Genomic DNA, 13573 nt, shown 5'->3' with positions numbered 1-13573 from the left:
TTTCTTGATTTGTTTTTAAACAGCCAGAGATCACTGTGGAAAATCTTCCCACTTATTTACGACTTCAGAAACCATTACTTATCTTATTTAGTGATGGTGGCATAGATCTTCAGCATGAAAAAACAATACTGAGGCTGGCAAAAAAGAAATACTTGGATTCAGTTACTCCTTGTTGGTTAAATCTGTAGGTATAGTTTTTATTTTTTAATATGTAAAAAGTAAAGAAAGTAATAAATACTATTAAGTTTTCATTAGGGAATGAAACTACCTTTGGAGTTAATGTTATGAAACCAATATATAAGTCATCATGATATTTTAGTAACTCAACTGCCTCAGATGGTCTGAGATGATCTTGTTTTAGATTGAATTCTCTTTTACAATAATTCTCTTTTTTTTGCTGTGAGTTTTTTTTTCAGCTTTATTCACGCATAATTGACAAATTTGTGAGATATTTAAAATGTACATTGAGATAATTTAAACATATATGTATGTATGCATTGTGAAAAAACTCTTTCATCTAGTTAATTAACACATCCATCACCTCATATATTTGTTTTATAAATGTAAATTTTGGGATGGGGTGGAGTGAGAACATTTAAGATCTGCTCATGTAGCAAATTTCAATGATACAGCACAGTATTATCAACTATAGTCACTGTGTTATACATTTAATCCTTAGATCTTATTCATCTTGCAACTGAGAAGTCTGTTTCCGTTCACCAGTCTCACCTTATTTGCCCCACCCTGTAGTCCCTGGCAACTTTTCTACTCTGTTTTTGAGTCTGACTTTTTTTTTTTAGGATTCCACTTATTAGTGTTACTCTGTGTAGCATTTATTTTTCTCTGTCTGTCTCTTTAAGTATCTTCTTATTTTATAGTTTGTAGCCATTTATAGTTTGTAGAGTACCTGATGAGCTATGGACAGAGGTTCGTGACATTGTACAGGAGACAGGGATCAAGACCATCCCCATGGAAAAGAAATGCAAACAAGCAAAATGGCTATCTGGGGAGGCCTTACAAATAGCTGTGAAAAGAAGAGAAGCGAAAAGCAAAGGAGAAAAGATATAAGCCTCTGAGTGCAGAGTTCCAAAGAATCGCAAGAAGAGATAAGAAAGCCTTCCTCAGCGAACAATGCAAAGAAATAGAGGAAAACAACAGAATGGGAAAGCCTAGAGCTCTCTTCAAGAAAATTAGAGATACCAAGGGGACATTTCATGCAAAGATGGGCTTGATAAAGGACAGAAATGGTATGGACCTAACAGAAGCAGAAGATATTAAGAAGAGGTGGCAAGAATACACGGAAGAACTGTACAAAAAACATCTTCACAACCCAGATAATCACGATGGTGTGATCACTCATGTACAGCCAGACATACTGGAATGTGAAGTCAAGTGGACCTTAGGAAGCATCACTATGAACAAAGCTAGTGGAGGTGATGGAATTCCAGTTGAGCTATTTCAAATCCTGAAAGATGATGCTGTGAAAGTGCTGCACTCAATATGCCAGCAAATTTGGAAAACTCAGCAGTGGCCACAGGACTGGAAAAGGTCAGTTTTCATTCCAATCCCAAAGAAAGGCAATCCCAAAGAATGCTCAAACTACCGCACAATTGCACTCATCTCACATGCTAGTAAAGTAATGCTCAAAATTCTCCAAGCCAGGCTTCAGCAGTACGTGAAGCATGAACTTCCAGAAGTTCAAGCTGGTTTTAGAAAAGGCAGAGGAACCAGAGATCAAATTGCCAACATCCGCTGGATCATGGAAAAAGCAAGAGAGTTCCAGAAAAACATCAATTTCTGCTTTATTGACTATGCCAAAGCCTTTGACTGTGTGGATCACAATAGACTGTGGAAAATTCTGAAAGAGATGGGAATACCAGACCACCTGACCTGACTCTTGAGAAACCTGTATGCAGGTCAGGAAGCAACAGAACTGGACATGGAACAACAGACTGGTTCCAAGTAGGAAAAGGAGTATGTCAAGGCTGTATATTGTCACCCTGCTTATTTAACTTCTATGCAGAGTACATCATGAGAAACGCTGGGCTGGAAGAAGCACAAGCTGGAATCAAGATTTCTGGGAGAAATATCAATAACCTCAGATATGCAGATGACACCACCTTTATGGCAGAAAGTGAAGAGGAACTAAAAAGCCTCTTGATGAAAGTGAAAGAGGAGAGTGAAAAAGTTGACTTAAAGCTCAACATTCAGAAAATGAAGATCACGGCATCCAGTCCCATCACTTCATGGGAAATAGATGGGGAAACAGTAGAAACAGTGTCAGACTTTGTTTTTTTGGGCCCCAAAATCACTGCAGATGGCGACTGCAGCCATGAAATTAAAAGACGCTTACTCCTTGGAAGGAAAGTTATGACCAACCTAGATAGCATATTCAAAAGCAGAGACATTACTTTGCTGACTAAGGTCCGTCTAGTCAAGGCTATGGTTTTTCCAGTAGTCATGTATGGATGTGAGAGTTGGACTGTGAAGAAAACTGAGTGCCGAAGAATTGATGCTTTTGAACTGTGGTGTTGGAGAAGACTCTTGAGAGTCCCTTGGACTGTAGGGAGATCCAACCAATCCATTCTGAAGGAGATGAGCCCTGGGATTTCTTTGGAAGGACTGATGCTAAAGCTGAAGCTCCAGTACTTTGGCCACCTCATGCCAAGAATTGATTCATTGGCAAAGACTCTGATGCTGGGAGGGATTGGGGGCAGGAGAAGGGGACGACAGAGAATGAGATGGCTGTATGGCATCACCAACTCGATGGACGTGAGTCTGAGTGAACTCCGGGAGTTGGTGATGGACAGGGAGTCCTGGCGTGCTGCAATTCATGGGGTCGTAAAGAGTCGGACACCACTGAGCAACTGAAGTGACTGGGCCATTTAATTTTGAGCTGACATGATCAGATACTTGACTATACTTTGAAAGGAATATATATTGATTATAGCAGGACAAAATTGATGAGCCTGTGAACTATGTCTGTTTATTTTATTAAAACTCTCATGCTGCCTTTTTTCTCCTAAGAGATCCACAGTACATACCTCATGTTAAAAGAAACGTTTTACGACTCTGATTACTAGTAACGTAGTTATAGACCTCTTGATTTTTAGGACTTGTTTCCATAAAATAAGCTTCCTGGTATGGTGCTGTATTTAAAGGTTAATGTCTTACAAAGAGGTTCTTGTTATTTTGCTATAGAAAGAAATATTCATTAACGTGTTCAGTTGCTCTCTTTTCTAGGAAGAAGACGCCAGTGGGAAGAGGAGTCTTAAGGGCATATTTTGGTACCCTGCCTCCCCTTCCTCTTCTTGTTGTGGTGAATCTGCATTCAGGTGGCCACGTGTTTGCATTTCCTTCAGACCAGGCTGTCACTAAACAGAACCTTTTATTGTGGCTGAAGAAATTAGAAGCAGGACTAGAAAGTCCTATCAGTAAGTTTCCTGTTTTAATGTGTACAATTTTACATTTTGTTTCATGGATTTTTAAACTTGAATTATAGCTGATGAATGCCAGAATGAGTTGAATTATAATGTTTGTAAATATTCTAAATATTAATATGCTGACAGCGTTGTCCATACAGTCTGCTCTATGGTAGATTTTCTTACCCACAGAAAATGAGTGCTGTTATATTAAATTTAATAATAGCTAAACATTTATTGAATGCTCTGTAGGTAACGTGCACAAAGTTACATGCTTCACATGTATTATCTCCTGTGTTCTCACAGGAGTCATAGGACATACCTGTAGAGCTAGTTCAAAGTCATATAATTAACCAGTAAATGAGGAAACTTGGATTTCAGCATGGCTCTGTTGTACTCCAGAGCCAGAATTTAGATCTTGGCCCAGAATTCACAATGCTGGTTTTGTGACATGCCATGAAAGTGAAAGTGTAGTCGTTCAGTGGTGTCCAACTCTTTGCGACCCCATGGACTATAGCCCACCAGGCTCCTCTGTCTAGGGAATTCTCTAGGCAAGAATACTGGAGTGCATTGCCATTCTCTTCTCCAGGGGATCTTCCCAACCCAGGGATCAAACCTGGGTCTCTTGCATTGCAGGCAGATGCTTTACCGTCTGAGCCACAAGGGAAGCCCAAGACATGGCATGCCATAGTTGCTATTTTTCTAAAACCTCTGTGGGTTTGTACTTGTGGCATAGATGTGTTTGTTAGTTTATGTACAGTTGTGGCAATAATCCTGTTGCTGTAATCTAGTTAACATGTAATAACCTAGGTCATCAGTCTGTTGAGGAAATAGTGATGTTATGAAGTTTCCTAAGGCCCTTATAAAGGTTTTGTTATTGGAAACCAAATGAACTATTTTATAATAACATTTTGATGCTGTTCATGACTGAGTTCTGAAATGAGTTTGTGTATGTGTGTATGTGAACACGTGAATATGTGTACATGCACACACACAATTCTGGTATATAAACTCCAATTCAGTGTTATGCTGTCTCTCAGCTTGCATTTTGTGAATCTATCACTATGTATGTTTATGTATATTTAATCATATTCTTGAAAGTATTTGTCAATCATTGCAACATACTTGTTCTTCCCAGGAGGTCTATCCATTTCATTTTTGTTAAATTAGGCAGTTTTAACTAAATGCTTCCCTGGTGGCTCAGTGGGTAAAGTGTCTGCCTACAATGCAGGAGACCTGGGTTCGATCCCTGGGTCGGGAAGATCCCCTGGAGAAGGAAATGGCAACCCACTCCAGGACTCTTGCCTGGAAAATCCCATGGACTGAGAAGCCTGGTAGGCTACAGTCCATGGGGTCGCAAAGAGTCGGACACGACTGAGCGACTTTCCCTTCCCTTCCCTTTCCCTTCCCTTATGTCTAAATAGTCTATAGATATTTGGATATTGAAATACAATTCACATACCATAAAGTACACTCTTTTAAAGTGTACAATTCAATATGTTTTGGTTTTTTGTTGTTGTTTTTGTTGTCGTTGTTACATTCGCAAGGTTGTACCGTTCACAACCATTACCACTACTGAATTTTAAAATATTTTCATCACCCCCAAAAGAAACCCTGTAGCCATTCACAGTCACTCTCCATTCTCCCCTCTTTTCACTCCCTAACCACTGATTTATCTTCTGTCTTTCTGGATTTGTCTAGTCTAGACATTTCATATAAAAGGAGTCATACAACATGTGGCCTTTCGTGTCTGGCTTCTTTCACTCAGTGTAGGTTTTTAAGGATCATCAGTGTTGTAGCATGAATCAGTGATTCCTTCCTTTTTATGGATGAATAATATTCCATTGGATGGCTATATCCCATTTTGTTTTTCCATTCATCAGTTGATGTACATTTATACTGTCTCCATTTCTTGCTATTATAAATAATGCTGCTATGAACATTCATGTACATGTTTTTCTATCAACTGTACAGATGTCTTATGCAGTTACCCCACTGTCTTGAATACAATATCTTAGAAATAGGTTTTCAAATTGGTAAATTTGATTCCTCCAACCTTGTTCTTTGTATGCAAGATTATTTTGGCTATTCTTGGTCCTCTTGGACGGTATTTTTAAGTCTTAGTTTTCTGAGACGGTGTCTTAGTTTTAGCATTTACAAATGTAAAAAAGTAACTACATTTGACTATTTGGTTTGTCATAATCTGAAAGAAGCCTTTCTGTGGTTGTTATCATTCATTGATGGCCTCTTCATTCTAGCCACACAGCAGAGGGGACCTTTCAGGTGCAGCTCTTGAACTCTTCAGATAAGCTGCATTCTCCGTCTGCATTGCTATTTTATAGAAGCTTCTGAGTGCTGTCATTTTGCAGTTGCTGTGACACAGAGGCCTCATGGACTCTGCCTACATCAGATAGGATATGTAAGTCAGGCCAGAGTACCTCTCCACTGAGTAGCTTTTAAAAAGGTCATGTGATGTTCAGAGACAAACCTGAACTTCTGACCCAGCCTCCTTGACTACTGTGTGGTTTTTTTCCCCTTGTTTCCTCCCGATAGTCCCTACTCTATGTTACAGTTATTTCAAAAATTAAAATGAAGTATGCAGAGACATACGTTTAAAGTGTGAAACCTACAGTATTTACTATTCTTCGTATAGAGATCCTTTCCTACAAGGGGCCTCCTTAGGGGCTTTGATTTCTCAACTCAAACCATTACCAAGGATCAGAATTATTCTTCTGAGTTTCCTGAGAGACTAGTATTTCTTCCATTGCAATGATGGTGGTGCCTCTGGTTTCCATCATTTCTCTGTATCACTGCTCCTGATCTTAAGTTATTCCTGCAGCCTCTGCAGCAGGGAAGAAGCCAAGGTCCACGCAGGAGCTTTCTGTCTGGCAGCCCATCCTCCGTGCTGCCAGGACCTGCTCTCACTACATCCTGGGAGGCAGGTCTGAGACACGAATGTTGCAGCTATCCTTAGGAGAGCCCGTCTGTAACACCGTGCCACTGGTCTCCACCTCACCTTGCTTGCTGCACATCTTAATTTCCGTGAAATTGTGACCACTGGCTGTTCTTATTTGACATTTGCCCTTAATTTTGGTCAAGTTCTCTGACCTTTCTAGGACTTGGTTTTCTCATATATAAAGTTGGGATAATAATTTTACTTACCTCATGAGGTTGTAAGGATTAAATACATAATTCCTGATATATAGTAAAGCCTCAATCAATGTTAGTCATTATTATTATTATCAATATTAATTTGATAAGTGTCTTTCTCGCCCATATGTGAGGAGAGTACAGTTTTATTTAAGATCTTTGTAGAGTTCCTGAGGAAATAATGAGCAGAATTAGAATGTGCAGTTTCAGGCATTTTGTCATTGTCTCAGACCACTCGGCTGCAGTGCTTACCATGAAAATAAATATTGCTAAATCTTTGCTGTGCTTTAAATTGGACTTCTCTTAAAGATACTCCATCTGCATATTGCACAGGACAGTTATGTTTCTTCTTACCTATTCGTTATATTCAAGAAACTATTTTACCCGTTTGTCACTATTGACACTGACAGTCGACTATATCTGAGTCTGTTATCTGGGCAACACTGTAATTTGAAACATCAATTATAGGGTAACTTAAATGTAATACCTTGCTGATGTACCACGGATTTCATATACTTGAGCCTGAGTGAAGAAATCATATCAATGAGTATAGATATACATATGTACTGATGCAGGTTTTTGTTTGTGTTTTAATCCTAAATTAGAGTTTGTATGAATGTCCTAAGCTTTTATTTGATTAATGAGAGATGCTTGGGTTTTTACTTTATGAGCTTTACTTTCTTTTCATACAGAAGTATATAGATTCTTTCATTGGAATTTAATTTTTAAATGTTTAGTTTGCACCTTTCCTTATGTAATTTCTCAAGTAGTATTTTGAATAGGCATCTAAACTCTGAAATTGTGTGAAATCTGTTTACTAAATGGAGTAAAGCTAGTCTATTTATCCCATATATATGTTATCAGCTTAAATCCTTTTTCTTCTTTTAATGACCAATATTTTAAAATAATGTTAAGACTCACTGCCATGAAGCCCTCCTAAGTGCTTCTAGCCACTGCCTGTTTATAGTACAGTTGATTCCATAGCAATCTTCCAAAACAGAAAGTGCTTTAAAATATAAGAAATATTTTGCTAAATTTTATATATATATATATATGGTCCAAAACTGTTCTAAATGTAAATGTATATATACATTTACATGTATTAAAATATATGGTCCAAAATTTTTATCTGGAATGATCGATAGTTACAGTACTTTGGGGATAAAGACAGGGGTAGGGAGGGAAGCAAGAGACTTCATTTTAACTTGTCCCTGGCTGTATGTAATCTCATTACACATATTGCTATTTTTTAACCCTCAGTATGGGTTAACAGGCAGCGAGATTATGGACCTTTATGTTTTTTGCCTATTAATACCTATCTTTATAGCACAGCCTGTAAATGAAAATGTCTAGTACTGACAAATGTATCAAGTTTCTTAGACAATGATGATAATAAAATGCAGCTTTCCCATAGATAAAGAAAACTGATAAGGCCTTCACTCCTATAAATATATTTTTCAAAATAAAACGTTTTCTAGTATATTCATGTGATGAGATTTTATATCTGCTCCTCTTTAACCCTTGATCCTACCTTCCTTGCAGAAGTTTTACCTGCTCAGGAATGGAAGCCTCCTCTGCCTGCCTATGATTTTCTGAGTATGATGGATGCGGCAGCATCTGAGCATCTTGCTCAGAAAGTTCCCGAGTGTATAAAAGAAACTGACGTGCATGAAAGTGATAAAGAACAGCCTGACGATAAATCTGCCACCACAGAGGAATCGATTGGAACATTGAAGATGAAGCATTCGAGCAGAAGTAGTTGGTTTGAAGAAACCAAAAAACCGCTCAGGCATGATAATCAAGAATTATGATACTCAAAAGTGAGCTAATTTTATAGGGCTGTGAAAAGCTTCCCAAAGTCTTTTTGGCTTATCTGATAGACTTGAGAATTTATTTCACTAAAAAGTAATACTGAGTCATTTCAAGTTTCTAGATCAGGGCTGTTCAATGAAATATAATGTGCAATATATGTAATTTAGAATTTTCTGTAGCCACAGTCATATAAAACCGAGCTGGTGAAATTAATTTTATTTCACCCAATTTAAGTATACCACCCCAAAATAGTTCAGTTAACATAAAAATTGTGACTTATTTTACATTCTTTTTTTATATCAAGTCTTCAAAATCCAGTGCATATTTTACGCTTACTACACATCTCACTTCAGAGTAGCTACATTTCAAGTGCTCAGCTGCCACGTATGGCTGGTGACACCGGTGAAGCCATACATATTCATGTATCCATTCTCCCCCAAACTGATTCCCATCCAGTCTGCCACACAGTTTTGAGCAGAGTTCCCCATGCTGTACAGTTGGTCTTTCTTGGTTATTTATTTTAAATATAGCAGTGTGTACGTGTCCATCCTAAACTCCCTAACAACCGTAAGTTCATTCTCTAAGTCTGAGTCTCTTTCTATAAAACCAGTGTTTCTTAATCAGGGGAGAGTTTTGCCCCCAGGGGGACATTTGGTAATGTCAAGAGGCATTTTAGATCATCATTACTAGGGGCATTACTGGCATATAGTGGGGCTAAGTAGAAGCCAGGGATGCTGATAAGCATCTTACAATGCATTGGATAGCTCCTCCCGCCCCAAACAAAGAATTATCCTGCCCAAATGTCAATAAGCCCAAGTTTGAGTTAAACTAATCTGTGGCAAACTGTTAGATTCCCTTATATTTTAAAAGTAATGAAATAACCATAAAAAGAATGCAGAGTAAGATATATATAATATATATTATATATGTTATATAATGATTATCTTATATATAATAATATGTATTACATACAATATATATATATAATTCCCATATATATATAGTTGCCCCTTAGACCAACCCAGATTTGAACTGCGCCGTTCTACTTACATGTAGATTTCTTTCACTGAATACTTTCTACAGTACTATCGCATCCGTGGTTGATTGACTCTGCAGATGTGGAACCATGGATATGGAGGGCTAACTGTAAAAAAGCTGTTTGTTCAGGGGTTGGCTCCCCTAAACCCCACATTATTCAAGGGTCAACTGTATATTTCATTGTAACATAGATCATTTGTTCCTCCCAGCACCCTTCGTAGATGTTTTTCTTATGACATGTAATCTGTATTATTTCAGTTCATTCTCATTTGTTTTTTATTTCTTATGTGGGAGATATGAGAGTGAACTCCAAATATAGCTTGTATTAGTGAAATGTCACCAGCCTAACCATTAACTGCAAGCACATAAAAACTTGAAATCAATTAGTCATTGTACCATAGCCAGAAATTTTGACAGTTATTAGTATGTGTTTTTAATAATTTTAAATAAAGTATCTGGATTTCAGGCTACCTTTAAAAGCTTCCTGTGGCCTCTATCATGCTGTCTATTGGACCACTTCCCTGTATCAGTTGGATTTCTTTGGTTGCAAGCAACAGAAATTTAGCTTTGATTAACTTAAGCAAAGTAAGAATATTGGTAATTCATAGAGTTAAGCTATGCTTTGAAAAAATACAAACAAAAGCTGTTTGGGGATCTGTATAGCAGGAACTAACCAGCTGAGTAATTTTTCTGTCTCTCTCTCCAGCTGTTTTCCTGTCTTTCATGTTTCAGGGACTCCTGGGAATGTTGGTTAGGGGAAGACTAACTGGCAGCCCTAACCAGATTTCCACAGTACAGAAGAGGTGAGCCTTACAGAAGAAATCTAGATTCTGTTTGCTAAGAACAGGGATCGTGAGTGTGGAGAGGGAAAAAAGCAGCAAAGAGAAAATCTATGAATCCTCAAAAAACCACTTGCTGTGCTTCTACCTAGCCTTTTATCCTTTTCAGGTGTTTCTGTCACATCCTCCTGTTGATATGTGAGAGTTTCAGACATTCTCTCTCTACCTTCAAGTGTTGGAATTTTCCTATGTATCTCCCTGAATCTCTGTAAGAGTTGGTCAGTGCATATGTACTTTCTGAGTAACATTTCATTCCTCATGAATCAAATTATTTTACCCTCTCCTGACTCACCTATGCTGGAAGAAACATCCTTGGTCCAGCCCTTATGATGAAATATTTCATTCATTTCACATTTCCTGGAGTTCATTACCCAAACTTATGCTTCTTTTAAAAACTAACTAAACATGCATAAGCAGAACATTATATTCAAAGATCTGTACGTGTCTATCGTTGGTAATAGAAAATAATCAACTAGGTATACCTTGGGAGTTGTGCTTCCATTTAAGATGTCGAAAGCTGCAAGAGAATGTTCCTCCCATCTTAATAAGAAAACAAAAATCAAAACTTTTCTATTACACATCAGAGAAGGCAGCCAAAGGAACTGAATTCCAGAATGACAGGCCTCTTAAAGTACAGAATAGAGGAACTGTTTCACCTTTGGCAGAGAATAGGAGGCTGCCAGTAAAGACACTTAGAAAGGTCTAAGATGTGTCCCTGCCTGGAAATTATAAGTTAGCTTGCCACAGTTTCTTGTATCAGAGACAAGGGACTTCATTACTTAACCTAATAGTATCAATCAGTGTCAGTATCTGTGCTGGTTCCCTGATCCCCAGTCCCGCAGGGCAATGAGAAAAGGGCCAGGTGACACCTATACATGCAGTGGGTTGCATTTCAGGGAGGTACTCTCAGCTCCAGGAACCTAAATATTTTATAATGAGTATTAAGCATGCTTGTCCTTTGCTCTGGAAGGAGACATCTTCATTACAGTAGACAGTAATCAAGTGTGTCTCTCTCCAAAGGAAGATACTATCTCTTTTTACCCCAGCTGAGAAGGTGGTTGAGACAGAACAGAGGCAGTCAGTGCCTCTCCATAGATCATGCACAAACATGAGAGACCCATGAAAAAGTATCTCCCAATGAAAATAAGCTAAACTTTTGAAGAATTTAGGAGCAAGTATGGACTGAATATTAGCTTAGAGTAAGTGGGAGCTTATCTCTCCTTGCTATTCTTTGGAACTCTGCATTCAGATGCTTATATCTTTCCTTTTCTCCTTTGCTTTCCGCTTCTCTTCTGTTCACAGCTATTTGTAAGGCCTCCTCAGACAGCCATTTTGCTTTTTTGCATTTCTTTTTCTTGGGGATAAGAAAGCCTTCCTCAGTGATCTTGCAAAGAAATAGAGGAAAACAATAGAATGGGAAAGACTAGAGATCTCTTCAAGAAAATCAGAGATACCAAGGGAACATCATGCAAAGATGGGCTCAATAAAGGACAGACATGGTATGGACCTAACAGAAGTAGAAGATATTAAGAAGAGGTGGCAAGAATACACAGAAGAAGTGTACAAAAAAGATCTTCATGATGCAGATAGTCAAGGTATGATCACTCACCTAGAGCCAGACATCCTGGAATGTGAAGTCAAGTGGGTCTTAGGAAGCATCACTACGAACAAAGCTAGTGGAGGTGATGGAATTCCGGTTGAGCTATTTCAAATCCTGAAAGATGATGCTCTGAAAGTGCTGCACTCAATATGCCAGCAAATTGGAAAACTCAGCAGTGGCCACAGGACTGGAAAAGGCCAGTTTTCATTCCAGTCCTGAAGAAAGGCAATGCCAAAGAATGTTCAAACTACCACACAATTGTACTCATCTCACACACTAGTAAAGTAATGCTCCAAATTCTCCAAGCCAGGCTTCAGCAATAAATACGTGAACCATGAACTTCCAGATGTTCAACCTGGTTTTAGAAAAGGTAGAGGAACCAGAGATCAAATTGCCAACATCTGCTGGATCATTAAAAAAGCAAGAGAGTTCCAGAAAAACATCAATTTCTGCTTTATTGACTCTATATATATATAGACTATATATTTATATATATATAGACTATTTATTTATTATATGCCAAAGCCTTTGTGTGGATCACAATGAACTATGGAAAATTCTGAAAGAGATGGGAATACCAGACCACCTGACCTGCCTCTTGAGAAACCTGTATGCAGGTCAGGAAGCTACAGTTAGAACTGGGCATGGAACAAGAGACTGGTTCCAAATAGGAAAAGGAGTACTTCAAGGCTATATCCTCTCACCCTGCTTATTTAGCTTATGTGCAGAGTACATCATGAGAAACGCTGGGCTGGAGGAAGCACAAGCTGGAATCAAGATTGCTGGGAGAAATGTGAATAACCTCAGATATGCAGATGACACCACCCTTATGGCAAAAAGTGAAGAAGAACTAAAGAGCCTCTTGATGAAAGTGAAAGAGGAGAGTGAAAAAGTTGGCTTAAAGCTCAACATTCAGAAAACTAAGATCATGGGCATCCCGTCCCATCACTTCATGGCAAATGGATAGGGAAACAATGGAAACAGTGACAGACTTTTATTTTCGGGGGCTCCAGAATTACTGCAGATTGTGACTGCAGCCATGAAATTAAGAGACGCTTACACCCTGGAAGGAAAGTTATGACCAACATAGAGACATATTAAAAAGCAGAGACATTACTTTGCCAGCAAAGGTCTTTCTAGTCAAGGCTATGGTTTTTCCAGCAGTCATGTATGGATGTGAGAGTTGGACTATAAAGAGAGCTGAGCGTTGAAGAATTGATGCTTTTGAACTGTGGTGTTGGAGAAGACTCTTGCGAGTCCCTTGGACTGCAAGGAGATCAGCCAGTCCATCCTAAAGGAGATCAGTCCTGAGTGTTTATTGGAAGAACTGATGTTGAGGCTGAAACTCCAATACTTTGGCCACCTGATGTGAAAAGCTGACTCGTTGGAAAAGACCCTGATGCTGGGAAGGATTGAGGGCAGGAGGAGAAGGGGACAACAGAGGATGAGAAGGTTGGATGGCATCACTGACTCAATGGAGATGAGTTTGAGCAAGCCCTAGGAGTTGGTGATAGACAGGGAGGCCTGGCGTGCTGAGGTCCATGGGGTTGTGAAGAGTCAGACACGACTGAGCGACTGAACTGAACTGAAGTGGGAGTTTTGACATGACGGTAGTTCACATTCTCCTGGGAGCTCCTTTCCACCAGCTTCTCCTGCGTGCTATGAGAAGTACTGGGGCAGGAGTCTGGTGAGAAGATATCCCTCTAAGACAC

The 13573-nt window shown here is 38.8% G+C and overlaps 1 protein-coding gene across 1 annotated transcript in view; it reads left to right on the top strand.

Moving 5' to 3' along the window:
• The window catches only part of TXNDC16 (thioredoxin domain containing 16), an 86116-nt gene extending 77733 nt beyond the window's left edge, over positions 1-8383 (top strand). The window contains exons 17-19 of the mRNA XM_068966264.1: positions 24-184; positions 3244-3434; positions 8115-8383. Coding sequence (XP_068822365.1) covers positions 24-184; positions 3244-3434; positions 8115-8383 — 621 coding nt within the window. The remainder of the gene's footprint in view (positions 1-23; positions 185-3243; positions 3435-8114) is intronic.
• The last annotated feature ends 5190 nt before the right edge of the window (positions 8384-13573 follow it).

This window comes from Capricornis sumatraensis, chromosome 2 (assembly GCF_032405125.1).
Source record: "Capricornis sumatraensis isolate serow.1 chromosome 2, serow.2, whole genome shotgun sequence".
NCBI classification, from domain to species: domain Eukaryota; kingdom Metazoa; phylum Chordata; class Mammalia; order Artiodactyla; family Bovidae; genus Capricornis; species Capricornis sumatraensis.
The sequence above is the reverse complement of the archived record's forward strand: the minus strand, read 5'-3'. Positions and strand labels throughout refer to the sequence as shown.